This window comes from Stegodyphus dumicola, chromosome 4 (assembly GCF_044657685.1).
Source record: "Stegodyphus dumicola isolate Sdum_Otavi_A_Nest chromosome 4, ASM4465768v1".
Classification (NCBI taxonomy): domain Eukaryota; kingdom Metazoa; phylum Arthropoda; class Arachnida; order Araneae; family Eresidae; genus Stegodyphus; species Stegodyphus dumicola.
In genome coordinates, this window is record NC_140771.1 from 87999822 (window position 1) to 88016744 (window position 16923).

The 16923-nt window shown below is 30.7% G+C and overlaps 1 protein-coding gene across 3 annotated transcripts in view; it reads right to left on the reverse strand.

The window, feature by feature from the left end:
- Positions 1-16615, reverse strand: part of LOC146997602 (lysosomal proton-coupled steroid conjugate and bile acid symporter SLC46A3-like) — a 47355-nt gene extending 30740 nt beyond the window's left edge. For all 3 annotated transcript variants that reach the window (XM_085815174.1, XM_085815173.1, XM_085815172.1), the window contains exons 1-2: positions 16522-16615; positions 1053-2123 (exon numbers count right to left, since the gene is read on the reverse strand). In XM_085815174.1, coding sequence (XP_085671300.1) covers positions 1053-2025 — 973 coding nt within the window. In that variant the 5' untranslated portion in view covers positions 2026-2123; positions 16522-16615. The remainder of the gene's footprint in view (positions 1-1052; positions 2124-16521) is intronic.
- Positions 16616-16923: the final 308 nt, after the last annotated feature.

Here is a 16923-nt window from a genome sequence, read left to right on the forward strand (position 1 = left end):
TCATAGTAGAACAAACTCGAAAAATATAGATGCGGAAGGGCAAATATACAAAATTATACAAATAAAAATTAATCTCCCTTTAATGAAACTCCAATTCAGAACTCATCAAGAAAAAATGAATTAAAGCTTCATAAAACTCGATTAATATGTTTTGAAAACACGTTTCGTTCTTCTAATTCATTTGAGATTAAAAACCGAAAAAATACTCGTATTTATATAAATTTTCATTTAATTCAAATGAAAATTTAATTGAATCTTCTTTCTGTTTTTGATCTCAAATAAACCAAGAGACCAGGAGAACGAAACATGTTAATATCGTTACGATATCGTAATTATTAATATCGTAGAGGAATTGCCTTTCTTTGATTCCAATTTAAAAATAAATTTAGATGCTTTAAGTTTTTATATATATAGTCTGGAGGTTGTGATAAGTGTGTTGTTTTTCTTGTTGGTCATAAAGTGTCTCGTTTTAGAACTCGAACTTAAAAATATCGGGTATATGTTACTGAACTTGCTAATCATTTTCTCAGAACATGCGAATCTGAAGATTGCATGTAAATTTGGATTTCAGCTGAAGCTAAAGGCAATTTTGGTGATTATTGATCATACTTTATTTTGATAGTGAAATCGACGTTACTTTGATTAAGCTGCAGTTAGTGATAATTCAGCAGAATCAAGTTTCGATTTTGATGCAGAAGGAAGTAATGAATCAGGCAGTTCTTGATAAATAAGTATTATTGCTGCCAATAAAAGTATTTGATAAATGAAGGATATTTTAGAATTGCATTTTACTATTTTTAATTTTCTAGGAATCTTTTCTTTTTTTTTGGGGGGGGGGGAGGCATGGTATTGAAATTTTGAAACTAATGGCTGGCATTCAAGAATCGAAATAATACGATAAAAAGGTTGAAGAGCTTGGAAACTGTATTTTGAAAGCATTTCATTCCCAGTTTACTTGTTTCGGTAATCATGGAAGGTTATGTTAAATCAGAAGAAGCGTCCAGTTATAACGAGTGCTTTTTAAGAGAAAACTCTAACTGCACAGGACTTACCCGACGTGTTCAGGAGAGCAAAACTCATTGCCATTATCAGCAACAATATTTGTTCTCTTCCTTTGTTGGGTCGGCGTTTGACTGCTGCCTTGAAACTGCTGATTACTGAATCCGTAGACCACAAATTCCGTACCTTTGTCTTCCAACTCTCTTTAATTTCCAAACCTCTAGTTTCTTTCAGCAGGAAAATGACCAAAACCAAAGTGAGAACCGTTCCCGCAGTAGATGTTAAAAACACAGCTACATAACCATAATAGTTGAAAACCCATCCTCCAGCAAGTTGTCCTAAGGGCATTGACAAACCGAAAGCCACTTCCATGAAAGTGTATTTCATGGTCCTTTTCTCGAGGGTCGTCACATCCGAAGCAAAACTGAAGAGGACAGTGAGAACGCTAATGATTCCCCCTGAAATTCCTGTAAATATAGCACTAAGGAGATAATATTCTACTCTACTAGAGAAGATACCAGCACAGAGAGCAGCTCCTAGGCTATCGAGTGTTATACCAAAGAGACCACAAATTATTGGCAATTTCCTGCTATACTTATCACTCCACGCACCTATGAAGCAAGCAAGAATTGCAGCCGGTAACATCTGAATAAGTGTATGTCCTACTTGGTAGTTGTTAGCCATTTTTTCAACTTTTATGTTTATATCTGTGTAATTTCCAAGATTTGAACATATTTCTTCTGGATAGTGCAAATGAAAGAGACATACCTTGTCTATAATCATAGATGTAGATGAAACTGATCTCATAACGGCAGAGAACATGTATAAGAATAAGACCACTTCTATCTTTAAATCCTTTATTTCTGATAAAATAATAGCTGCTTTAGAAATTATAATGTCAGTAGTCTTTGCTTTATTGCCACTATCCTCAGAGAATTTGATAGGTTCATCCACTGTATCTGTTTCATTCAATTCTATTGTTTCTGGTGGATTTTCCTTCATGGATATTTTCTTTCCGGGAGACATTTATGAAGTATTCGAATCAGTGATAATACTTGCTTGTTTTTCTTTTGCGTTTAAAACCGTGTCAGGGCTTAAAATTAGATGACTTTCTGACAATCTTTCTGAAAGAAAAATAAAGAACATGAAGTTTTGTCCAGAAAATCCAACAGCAATGAAAACTATGGCAAATTTGTGCTAGAAATATATTTAACTATAATACTCAAAACTACAAATTTCCCACTTTGTATATATACGAGAAATAGAATGAAATATACAGAATTAATGTCAAACAACAGTGGCAAACTATCTAACACGAAAGCATAAACTGAAAAGAAATGAAGCAAGAACATAAAATACAAAACTTAAGTAAAAACGGATTCATACAAAAATAAAACAATAAACATTATCCATTAAATAATAATTAATAAATAATAGTTGATAATTCTTTGGTCTTTGTAAAGGAACATCCAAGTTCCTAAATTAAGTCTGGATAAATTCCAAAAGAAAACATTAAAAAATTCTTTTTAAAATTTAAATTTTAAATAATCAAACGAGAGTACATTAATACAAAATTTAAAGTAAGTTAAAAATTTTAAAAGGCTAAAGAAAGATATTTTATATGTACATAATATACAAAGAAAAAACGTCAAAGTTTTGCAACAAGAGGAAGAACATTTTTAAATTAGTAATTTAAAATTCTGAAGAAGCAGAATGTACAAGTTACTTAGAACAAGACAACTAGGTAAACTAAAATTACAGAAGAGGAAAACACTGAATAATTGTAAATGCGGAAATCTAAAAAAATTTGAAAGTAAAAAGTAAAAAAAATCTGATGCGGCCACCATGTGACTTCCTTGTATTGCCTATTAAATTATTCGCATTTTCTGCTGCATTTCATTTAACCTTACTTCCTGGAATTTCATTAGAGATACATGGCTCACAAAAATAATCATACACTACAAGTTTCAGTAAAATATTGCTTTATTCATTAATAAAAATTAATATTTGAGCATGAGAATTTTTTAATATCTATACATTTCTCTTAACAAAAATACATTAGTTATTTTATGAACATGCTAAAACTTTTTTTTGGATAAATCAATGATCACAAAGTAGCAGAAAAGTTAGCCCGCAAATGTCTTTGTAGATTATCTGCACATATTGTAGTATTTCTGTTCGTTGTGGGATATCCTGCAGCCCTTATGAGAGCTTTCAAACATCTGGCCATAGAGTTCACGATTTTTTTTTCATAATATGTGCATTAGTGTTCCCCCATTCCTCCATCATTCCTGGTTTTAGTTCGGTTTATGTTTTTAATTTGTGTCTTCGTACTCTAACTTGTAATTTTCTCCAAATGCGTTCTATCGAGTTTTAATCTAGTGACTGAGGTGGTGCTTTTAGACCTCGTGGATAATTATAGACACACTAAAGGCAAACGTTCAGGGCCACGTGCTTAGGATCATTATCCTGATAAAAAAAGTTGTTTCCAATACCCAAATTTTGGGAGGATAATTTTAAACTACCTCTTAAAATATTTAAATAGAGGGTTATGGTTCATTATGCCATCAATAAATACTAAATTACCTAATTCTGATGATGACATGCCCCTTGGCACAAGGACACCTCTACCGCCATGCTTTACTGTACCAACCAAAATCTTGGGATTAAGTTCCTCACTTTTTTTTCCATAAAATTATATGCCCATCGGAACCAAAAATTTTAAATTTGCTTTCATCTGAAAATAAGACATGATTACGATACACTTTGGGCTTATTTACTATTGATTTTGCGAAGGAAAGAATAAGCTTTCTATTTTTTGCACTTACAAAAAACTTTCTTCAAGCAGAGCGCCTATGTAATTCAACTGACCTGAATGCTCGTCGAACAGTTTCAGGTGAAATTGAAGTAGGAAATGTTTCAGTATATTCTGTAGAAATTAAAGCACTCAAACGTGGATTTTTCACATATTTTCTCACAATAAATATCTGATCACATTGAATTAACTTTGCCAGATGATGTCTTCTTACTTCATTTTCGATCCGATTTTCTTCGTTAAAGCCTTTTATCACGTAGAGCACCGTAGAATGGGATAAATTTACTAATTTAGCGACATCCCGGATCCATTTTCTACCCTTCTGATGAAAAATGATCAATTTTCGAGTGATATTTGTTGTTCCCTTACGACTACGACAATTTTTAAATGTTAATTAAATTATAACGAAATAAGCAAGCAAAGGATAAAGCCAAACGAACTTTAAACGTCACTAAATGCAAAACAAAAAAGTGCTAGACTATAATTTTATTTATGAAATTATACTCTGATTAATTTGGTGTACGATAACTTTTCTGGCGTGTTTTATGTATGACTCCTTATATTTTCAATTTCAGTAAAAGAAATAGGTCAATATTAAAAAAAAAGAAAGTTTTGGTTTTATTCAAAATTGCATAGAGGTGATATGAAAAAATATTATATTCGAATTTAATTCCGGGCTACACAGCTTTTCTACAAATTCTTGAAGTGTTCGAACACTTTTGGAAGCGATTGTATATTTCTCATTCAGTTAATTCAGTTCTCACTTGGCAGCAAGACAAAAATACATAAAACCTCAAACTATCTTCATTAAAAATTGAAAAAATAATTAAAAAAAACATAAAGCACAAAATAAAGCTAAAACAGTTTTTACAATTAGAGTTTCTACGCAAAAACAAGCAATTCGACCAACGTGCAAAAAGGCAGATTTTTCAGTGCACAAACCTGAAAGTTTACTTTTAGTCAACTCGCCAAGAAGACACTGAATGTGCAGAAAGTGACTTAAATCACTATTCTACAAGGCTTCAAATATAAACAAACATGGCTGCTAAGTTAAGCTTAGCCGCACTAAAACAGCATTTAAATTATTGATAATTCTACAACTATTGCAAGCAGATTAATTAAAGTAATAAAAACCTTAACCGGAACATAAGAACATAATAATTCAATCATTTTTAAAGCAAAAAATGCATAGTTTGCCAACAAGAATATATATATATATATATTTAAAAAAAAAAAAAAAAAAAAAAAAAAAAAAACTGAGCTCACCAACTTGAGTAACAGTGTGGATATATATAAATTAAACACAGCAAAATTAAATTATATGATAAAAGGAGGAATTTCCAGTTTAATACTATTAAACTAATTAATTGGAACTCTAATATCTCTAGAAATGTAATAAGAAGCACTTTTTATAGCCAAATAATCAGAATAAAATATATATGTACTGAAATAGAAGATTTAAAGGAAGGAATAATAAAGCTAATTAATGTTCAAGCTAATAACCAAGTCCCATCATAATTTATTAATTTATATAGAATTCAGTATTTCTCATTCAATTAATTCAGTTCTCACTTCAAGACAAGGCAAAAATACATAAAAATTCAAAATATCTATATTAAACGTTACGAAGTAAATCTTAAACACTTCTTTCCTCGAATAATTTCCAGAATGGATTAAGCATGATTTAAGTCGCTATAATAAAAGAAGGCGTTATCTTTGTTGTTGCGAAGCTTAGTTTCTCTAGAATGGCAACAAATTAGCTATTCTGATAAGTTTCCAATGTAAACAAACATGGCTGCTATAGTAAAAATAATTAGCCGCACATAAACAACTTTTAAATTGTTGATAACAATTGCAAATAATGCATGCAGATTTACCAAAGGTATGAAAACCTTAACCGGATGATAGGAACAACATAATTCTATCATTTTAAAACAAGAAATGCACGATTTAAAAACATATAAGAATACAGAAACTGAGATTACTGAGCCGAGTAACAAAGTTAATATAGTTTGGGTGTGGCCGATTGCAACCAAAATAGGATGTGCACATCTACACATTATAGCAGTCCTATATACAAAATTTCATCGCTGTGAGACCGCTCGCTTTTGAGTTATGCGAGATACATACACACACAGACGTATGTATGTACACTGCGAAAAAAAAAGGGGGGACAGTTCCATACCTCCCATTCCACTGCGCCTATTGACGAAATTCAAATTGCGTTTTCCATGTCTCGAAAGCGCGACTTAGGATATACATTAGATCTATATACAGCTTTGTTCTAATATAGGTGTATTTTGACACAAAATAGGGCTTCTGAAATAACACACCAAACTTTTTTTTTTACATATTTCAATTCTACGACTCAAATTATACCTAAATCTTAAATTTTGTAAATTTACTGGTGCAAAATTTACGGAAAAACTCAAAAATTCAATTTGGCGCATTTTTTTCGGTTTGAACCAAGGATAATTCACTTAGCGAACTTCTTAATATATGGCAACCTATTGTCTTTTCTCTCTCATTGTGCAGGAGCGGATAAAATGTCACGTCGTTCCTACTTTCAAAAAATTTTAACAAAGTGCGTAAACCACATTTTCATTATTATCGCTTTCAACAAATATGCCAAATTTTAAAATGCGCCAATATATAAATTCACGTATATCTCCGGAAATTTGTAATAAAAAGCTCTAATTTTTCGAAAGTATGCTTAGAAATACATCTACTTTAAGATAATTGTAAAAATTTTACAGGTTATTATTCAAAATATTTTCCAAAAAATTTTAAAAATTATTTAAAAATACAAATTTGGAAAATAAATAATAAAAAATGGGTGAATTTCATTTATAATGAACCTAAGTTTCGAACTGTGTAAGAACGAATCAAATAAGTTTCATAAAAATAGAGGTATTAATAAATACGTACAAAACTGAATTAAGATTGAGGAGCTAAAATTTTGAGAGCTTATATTCTAAAAACTACTCTTGCGATTTTTACAAAATTTGGGAGTTTGGCATAATTTGAGCCGTAGAATCGAAATATGGAAACCAATTGGCATATCATTTTGGAAAAACTCTGATTTTGTGTCCAAATATTTGAACAATGCTGTATATAAATTTATATATAGCACATTTGAACAATGCTATATATAAATTTAATATATATCCTATATCGCTCTTTCGAGACATGGAAAACGCAGTTTGAATCTCGTCAATCGGTCCAGTAGAACGGGAGAACTAGAAATGTCTTCTCCCCCTTTTTCCCCCGTAATGTACGCACGCACAGGCGCCACGAAATATTCTCTTCAGAATTCATTTTAAATCAGTTTTATAATTTTTTTATAATGCTGTAGAGTCATTAGGTTAATTGGAAGCAGAAAAGATGAAAAATATGCAACCGCCTTCGCCGGGAATCGAACCACGGACCTCTGGAATACCGGCCCAGCATGCTACCGTTACACTAAGAAGGCAGGCTAGGGAAGAGGGAGAAATACCTTATATACTCCCCTTTTTAAAGGGTGACTAGGGTTTTAGGGGATCTAGTTGCCAAATCCTGGGTGCGGAGAATCATCATTCACAACCCTTTTAGTTCAGGCGCCACTGTAGAGACATTAGGTATTTTTTTGGAAGCCGGAGAGATGAAAAATTAACAATCGCCTTCACCGGGATTCGAACCATGGACCTATGGAATACCGGCCCAGCGTGCTACCTTTACACCACGAAGGCACGCTAGGGAAGTGGGAGAAATACCTTATAATGTGACTCAAAAACATCGTTAAATTGTATTTGATAGCGGTTAAAATGGATATTTTCGTTGAAATATGATACCCGAAATTTTTCACGATTACAATACTTCCTTTTTACTTCGTACAAGGAAGTAAAAGCAGAGCTCACCGAACCGTGTAAAGGGGGGAAATATATATATATACGTTTAGTGCGGCCGATTGCAACGAAAAAGTGAGGCGCACAACTAGATGTTATAGCAGTCCCATATAAAAAATTTCAACTTTCTACGGTTAATCGTTTTTGAGTTATTTGAGATGCGTACGTACGTACAGCCGTCACGAAAAAAAATTTTTTATGAATCCATTTTACATATCGTTTTGGAAAAATGAGTCCTTTATTCTGTCCGTTCGTACAGATTTCATGCAAAATCATTCAAATGGATTTGAGAGCAGTCAAAACGATATTTTGGTTGAAATATGATATCCGAAATTTGTCGAGATTACAATGCATCCTTTATTTCGTACAAAGAAGTAAAAATGCCCTCTTTATTGTTCTTTTTATTCTTTATTAGGGCAAAACATTCAGAGGTTATTTGCATTAAAGATAAAGAGGAATACACTTTGGAAATGAAAGATGTTGATTGACAATCAGTAATATGATAACTGACGTTTTTCGCTGGGGTTGCAACACCCAATAATTTACCATATTTTTTGGCAAACTAATTATTACCAGATAATACTACGAAATCATTTATCATAGAAAATTTTTTTTGCCAACTATTGAGAATATAAGAACGTAGATAAACAATATTTTAACTACAAGCGGGATCAACTCTTTCAAGATTGCTGAAGACAAAAAAAAAAAAAAAAAAAATCGAAGTTTTCTAAAAACATTTTAATAAAATAAATTCTGAAGGCTTTCAGTTTTATCTTACGTCCAAAGGGGCATTTTTTCCATTTATATACACATATACGTTTCGAGAGAATTTGGGCTAATGTTCCTTTGGGCTAAAAATATCGGGTTTTAACGAAAGTTTCCGACCACCGCAAATATCATCTGGGCGGTTCCCAGACAAAAGCCCACTGGACGATTGCGCACACGACAAAAGCCCCCCCCCCAAAAAAAAAGCCCACTACGATAATTGTCCACATGACAAATACCCGCAGCGATGAAAGCGCACATTGATAAAAGCCCACACAGATAAAAGCCCACATTGTTAAAAGCCCACATAGATATAAGCCCACGTTGATGAAAGCCCACACTGATAAAAGCGCGCATAATCCAAAGGGACTTATGTTTTTTTATTACTAAACCGTGTATTTATAATTTTAATTATAATAAATGGAGTATTCAAATCTGAATTTTAATGTCTCAGATTTACGTCTGTTTGTATATTTTATCACTACTTTATTCGTTTAATTTATTAGGTTGAAAGCAAAATTTCTACTCTCTGATTAAGTGAGTTTCTACTATAAGTTTCTACTATAACGTTTCGAGCATAAATCTGAAATTGCGTTTTATTATTTATTTACTTATTTAACTTTGGTGTGTGTATGTGAAAATGAAAAATATCATTGTGGAGTTTCTCACATGCTATTTTTAAGGTAATATGGCTGAGATTTTAAATATAATTATGTTTCAATTTTAAACTATATTACATTATTCAAAATTTTATGGCTCTATCTGCCCTAGAGTTTTCACAGAGCGAGAAATATACATACATTTATGCAAATTCTTTATTATTTAATTTCTTTAAATGTAACACAGGGTATTTGGCGGCAACAATCTGAAAAGCGATATAGCCGTTCATAGTGATTCAACGCAAAATCCCGTTTCGACATTAAGAGCCCTTCTGAGCTAACCCTCCTTTGGGCTAAAAATCTGAAAGCTTTGAGATTATATATATTACGCCCGAAGAGGCTTTTTTTTTTTTTCATTTACATACACATACACGTTTCGAGATCATTTGGACGCTAATGTTCCTTTTAGCTAAAAATATTTAAAAACAACTTAGAGTTTCTGACAGACAGTCTTGCGCGCTGGAGATAAAAATGCTTTTTTTTCCCCGTACAGTGTTGCCATTGCTTGATTTGAAATCATGGAGTTTGTTAATCAAAAGTTCTTTAAAGTTTTGAAAAATATGACATAGATAAAAAAAAAATTCGAAATTCGGATTTCCAGGTTCGGCTGGAGGACTATGTTATGCAAAATTTGACGGCTCTAGGTACCCTTGTTTTTTCCAGAATGCGAAAAACATGTATACCTTTATGCAAATTCTTCATTATATATTTTTTTTAATTATAAAACAAGGCGATAATATTTCGTGCAAACAATTTGAAAAGTGATCCAGTCTTTTAGGGTGGTTCAACGCAAAATCCCGTTTTGAGATTAATAGCCCTGGAATAATGCTTCTTTGGGCTAATAATTATATGTGATTTCGTATATGTATAGTATATATATATATATATATATATATATATATATATATATATATATGTCTACCTAAATCAGTATCACTTCTACGATTTATCGACAGTTTTTTTATATCTTGTTTATTAGCATTATTTAATATGCATATGAAGTTATACTTGAATATTTAAAAAAGCTATTAAAAATATTGACGAAATATTCAGTTACTTTCTGGTGTTTTAATTTTTCTATAAAATTAAAATTTTCGTCTCCGATGATTTCGCACAATTCAAGATTATGTTCTTCGTACAAAGGGACAGTGATCTCATTATTTCTTGATCGTTCTCATTATTTCTAGACCATTTACTTGCTAAACGCGTCATTTTGGGGCCGTTTTTCTTTGGCTATGGGCAACAGTCGAGTAATATATGTAACTACTTTATTACTAAGCAGGGCTATTCTTAAGGGATTTTTTTGCATTCTTTCTTATTTCACGGGCACAATATAATCGTAACATTAAATCCACGATGGGGAGGAAAGGGGGAAAAAGAACGAGGGAGAGAGAAAAAAAAAGAGAAGTTGTGTGTCGTTTGTATACTTGCGTGTTGAGCGCTTGGTAGGAAATTAAGCTTATTTTTACGCTGTACAGGTAAAGAATCTACCCAGTTTGAAGAGCTAAAAATGAATCGATTTTTGTTGTAATTTCCATTAGAATGCTGACTGTTACCTTTGTTTAAGGGTTTATATAATCGCTGATGCATTGTCATTTTTTGTAACCTTTGTTTCAAGCCGGATGTCACTTTGTTATGGAAAGATAAATATTACTTTTCTCAGAACGGAAAATGAATCTTGGCAAGCGTCCAATGCACATCTTTCTAAAATGCTCTCTGCTAGCGCTATCCTGCTTACGCCGTGTACCTCTACTCTACTAAATAGGTATTTCGTTAGCTGAATTGCTGCTTTTTATACGGGTTTTTGTTAGTAACGTTTTGATTTTTTGGAAAGGAAAAAGTTTTTTATTTTTTATTTTTATGAATTCAACTTTTAAAATATCCTATCAAAATTTTGAACCAGGGGGGTAAAGTACAATTTATTCAAAAAGTGTAATTAGGAGAAAATTTTAAAAAGTCGTATGAAATCGTGCTGTAAATGTTAATCAAATCGACAGTAAATCTCAGTATAAATTTTAATTAATGGAATTAAATTTTTAAGATCTCATCAAAGCATCAGACAGACGTTACCTTTTTTTGAAAAACAGTACTCATCGTAACAGAATTATGAGGTATGAACTAAGTTCCATTTGGAAATGCTGATTTGATAAATGACTGATTTTGAAATCATAACTGAGGTCAATCAAAAATTATTTAAATCAGTTAAAATTGCAAAGTAATTACTTAGCGGGTACTTCTAGAGACTATATTTGCGATATGCAGTCAAATATATGCTTTAAGAAAGCCTGCTCTGGGAATTAGGTAGGAAGTATTTCAAAAACATAAATAAGTCTCCCCCCTGTCCAAAAAGTAAAAGAAAAGAAGAAACTACACCCATTTTTTTCTCTTTTAACCGTCATACTTCCTCTTCAATCAGATGGTAATGGAATAAGGGAGAGGAGAGTGTTAACAAAATTCTAATTATAATCGAATTCGGAAGGCTGACCAGCGGCCGAGCGATAAAAGCCGCCGAACACGAATAGTTCAGAGATTCGAGTGGCTGCTGCATGGGCGTTTTCGTGGTTTTCACGTGGATACAAGCCAGTTCCAGTTAAAACGTCCTCCACGGGGTATGTGTAGTGCTATCACATGGTCGAGTTCGTAATAGAAGAAAATTAATAAAAAAAAAAAAAAAAAAAAAAAAAAAAAAGATTCTGGCTGTGCATATTGAAATCGCAGTCATCGCTTGAGGCAATGAGAGTTCTGACGATTAATTGATTAATAATATTGAGCCAAATGAATAAGCCAAAAAATAGCTTTCAGCTGAAATTCGGTTAGTAATCTGTAAGGAATTATATTTTATTGAGCAATTAGTTTTGAGATTTAGTTTGTTAGCAGAGGCTAGTATAAGTACGCCCTTTTCATATATTTTATCATTTCTTCACTTCTTTTTTTATTATATTTATTTGTTTATTTTTTGTCAAAAGTTATTACTAAAGATGCAGCGTTTGTTCATCATCTGCGCTATGTAAACTGAAGAACTCTGTGAGACAGAAAATAAAAATTTCTCTGGAAAGCTAAAAGTTTCAAATACAGATGCATTTTTTCCTTCAGGACTAAGTCCATCTTTTAATTGATTTTACAGATGCTTTAGGTTTAAATACATAAATCTTTTAAGCACGGGCAACGTTATTTTGAAAAAAAAAATTAATGCTGAAAAAGGAATTACAAAACTGTTCACAGTTTTATGAAAGATTTAAACTCATATATACGTGATTTTATTGAATTGAGTAATGTTTCGTATAAAATACAGTATTTTACCAATAACTCGAAATCAGTTCGATAAAATGCGTCATTCTCTCTCAAATTACCTAGAATTTTCCTATAAGATCAGCGTTCCTTTAAGACTGAATTTTGATTTTTAATTTTAAACAAGCATAATTCTCTCCCATTATATTAACTTGAATGTAATGAAAAATCTGTGTTTCTGAAATACTGATTCATCATAACTTTATTTTCATGGAATAATATAAAAAGGGCATTTTTTTAAAAAATTTTAAAATAAAGTCATTGATTTGGGGCAATCAAAAAGTTAGAATTAGTTATTTTTCTATATAAAGATATTTCTTTTAACACTTATTTAATGAACGAATATACAAGTGCTCAAATTCTATAAGATATTAAATATTAATAAACGCAATAATCATTTGTCGTCTGATGCTTATATAAATTTTAATAATTTCAATACAACAGATTATGTTATTTACAAATATGTCATTTCTTCATTTGATATTTATTTGTCCATCGATTACTAAATATTGTTCTAAAGTTTTCTGTAGTACGTTCATATTAGCATAAAACTATCAAAAATGAGTAACAATTTTAAAAAATGTAATTTTTATCTAGAATAATATTTGCCAGGTATGTATTTGAAATGGAAATATGGAGATGCGAACAACTGTTCAGTGATTTTCAAAACCAGATTCACTTTTCGTATTATCTAAATATTTTGTTATTAGACAACGTTTTTGGTGCAGTCTCTGAACTTATTTGGAGAAGGGAAGGGAGCATGTTTTCCGCTTTTAATAACAATTTCAATAAAAATGTTCAGATTTAATTTGAATTTAGTTCTATTAAGAATGACGCTCAGCTGACCATGGGGGAAAAAAGATGTCGAAGTAAATACTAAGATTATTGAAAGATTCTATTCGGATCTTTTTTTAGTTTGATGACAACTTTTTATTTTAATTTGATGACCGATTTTACACCAGAAAAACTATTTATCGAAGCTTCAGCCTGCCTATGAATGTACTCAAATAAATGTTCCGTCAGACTCAAATGTCTGAAAGTATTTTTATTGCAAACATGCATAATTCTGAAAGGAAATGTTAAAAGAGGTTGATAATTAGAAAAAAAAATGTTGATATATCTCAGTTAAAATCTATTTAAAAGAAATTAAAAAAAATTATCTTTTTTAAAAAAGAGGCATATTTATCTTAATTCACTAGTGTAGGTGACATGTGTAGGTTTGAATGCTAAAGCATTTAAAACCTACACATGTCATTTATGTTTAGAATCAGCCATATTTATTTATGTTTTAAAATCAAAATTTTAAAATCTATTTTTGGAAGTTTAATTTGGTCTTACTTCCCTTATGCAGGTCAGAAAGAGTTTGCTTTTTACGCAATTCGTAAAACTTTACTTGACGATTAGACATGTGCTTTTATACAGACATTTTTTAGTGCTCAAATTTATTGCAAGATTAATCTCTTCTTTTAAAGTTTTATCTTGATAAATTTCTTACAATATTTATCTTATAAGGAAGTTTAAAATACATGAAACCTTCAAGGAAAATTTAAACAAGTTTTAAAATTAAATTATTAAGTCCTGAGTGGAATTAGTGACTTTTTAATTCAACCCCGTTTTAGAGATTTCCCGCTCCTTTAGTATGTTTCATAATGAAAATTTGCACACAAAAGGTATTTTTTAGAAAAAAAAATAAAATTTGCATAGTTTCTATAAATTGTCTTTTACTGTCAGTTAGGTTAAAATGCATTCATTCGTCTCGATGCTTGTTTCCTTTTAGAAAGTTCTAACTAAAGGTCATTTAAAGAAATAGTACGATATTTTGCAATGTTTTATTGCTTAAAACTGCGTAATTTTAGGCATATACAGTATCAAATTTTAATATTTTTTAGAAAATATACTTTTTCCTACGAGACTATGGTCAGATGATGTATTCGAAAATCTAAATAACATCGTATATTTTGCTATTTACCAAGCGCATTTTTAAAACAAACAACAACAACAACAAACAAACAAAAAACTGAAAGGTTTCAGATTTTGAGTTACGCCTAAAGTGGCGTTTTTTAACATTTTTTGTGTTACCTTTACTTATTAAATATCATGTTCTTCACACACTTAACCCATAAAATTAAGTTCAAGAGCAATATCGCCAAATAATTTTAAATTGAGCATCTCTTTAGAATTTCTGATACACAGTCTCACGCGCTGGAGATAAAAATGCTTTTTCTGTACAACGTTGTGATTTTTCGCTTTGAAATACTTGAGTTCTCTAATCAAAATTTAGTTAAAGTTTTACAAAATGTGAAATTGATAATAAAACAAATTCCAAATTTCAAATTTGGGCTTCCAGATGCCCAAATTCTCAGTAGGATTACGTCATTCAAAATTTGATGGCGCTAGGTACCGTTGTTTTATCACAATGCGAGAAACATACATTTATGAAGATGATTCATTATTTAATTTCTTCAAATATAATACAGGTCGATAATATTTGGTGGCAGCAGTTTGTAAAGTGAAACGGACATTCAGAGTGATTCGACGCAAAATCGCAAAACAAAAACAATAGTTTCTTAGTGACAAAGCCTCTTTGGACTAAACACGGCAAATAAAAATACATGTGCAGGTAATCCTTAGAAGTATGAGATAAGGGGACTGAGATGTATGCAATAAAAGTTAAATTTGGGTTATTGTTTAAATGCGCTTATCTTTTTTAAATATTCTTTACATGTGCATAGGTCATTATGAAACTTTCATGCACGTTTATGAGGATTTTATAAGCATTTTAAAATAAAGCAAACACTTTTACTCATAATTTTACAGTACCGTTGTAAACAGACATATATATCTTTTCTAGTAAGACTTTTTAAATACATATTTATGTATATTGTTTACAAAATTAATAAAATTCTTGCCTTGCATTTTTTACTGAACCAGGAAATACTTGTCTTAATACAGTCAACCTGTTATTATTTTTGTCTCAAAAAGTATTAAGAAAACTATAAATTTTATTCACGATTAATTTTCACGTCAACCCTAATTCACGATGCAAAAAACATGAAAAGTAGGTTTACTGGATGGACAGTCACTAATTTAATGCCGCTATGAAACTTCATGCATGTGCGTGTTAAAATGTTTCCCCAAAATCTAACATAATTTGCAAAAATAATCTAGTGAAAAAAATTAATGTAGTTTCATAGCCTAAAAATTATTCATTTTTAAGGACTAAAACATTTCTGGTTCATATTAATTTTATTTCAACATTTTAGTAATCTTTCTTTCTTTAATTTTTTTTTTTTTTTTTTTTTTTTTTGCTTTTAAAATTTTATTTTTGCGTTCGAATATCTTTCGATAGGTTTTGAACGCTTGAGCTCTGTTTCGCAAATTCTTAATTTACCCATTTTAGAGGACTTTATATGTACTTTTGAGGAAACTAAAGAAAAGTGATTCAAAAATAATCTAACAGTTGTAACAGAAATCTGAAAAAAATATAGAAATATTTCCTAAATTTATAAGTTTATTCAATAAATAAACGCATCTTCGTGAACCCATGGAAACAGTTATCTTTGTGAAATGGTAGAAAAATTCCCCAAAATTCGCGAAATTAATCTCAGAAATTCGATAAAATTACTACTCTAATTATTATATACTTATGCTATAAATGAGTCTAACAAAAACAATTATTAATCAAGTATAAAATGTTATGTATTTCAACCCAAAAACAATACAATCAAAATACTTTTTAAAATATTTTTTATAAACATTATTATTATTACTATGACTACTATTTTTGAAAAATGCATATTTATTCTAAGAAAGCGGGACATGTAACATTTTTGATATTTAAGCCTTTAAATGCAAGTTTTTATATGTGATTGATACCAAAACACGTATACACATTTTAAGAATTATAACACTGAAATTACAGACGTTATAACACTCCAGTGAAGTACGCAGTCTACCCGAAGCGCGATTCATTCTTCATCAATTTACGTAAGTTCCTATTTAGTTTGATGGTTTTTTTTCATAATTGGTTCGTAGATAGTGCTGAGCATTCAACATATTTATTTAACAGTGAATAAATTAGAATCACATACTACGGAAACAAAATACTGACCTGTGTTAGAAGGCGACAAGACATGCTTTGCTCTACGTATTTTTTCAAAAAGATGAATGGAAAATGGATACAGATAACAGTGGACATATTTCAGCCATAATTTAAAGCAGATAAAGATTTATATTACGTAAGCATTAAGTTTTGTTCTCTTAACAAACATATAAATACTTTATTTTACTTCTGTCTTAAAACTACCGCGGGAGGTCTTATCGTTTCTTAGATTGTGCTTCAATATCCTGATTTAAACTGAATAATTCCATAAAGGTGATAAAAAATTTGAACGAATTCTTTTTCCGGGAGCATTTTATTACAATTCTTAGAATTTTTGTTAAACTGAACGTACTTTGAAATTCCTCTTACAGCAAATGCATGAATTATAAATGACATGTCTTACATTTGCGT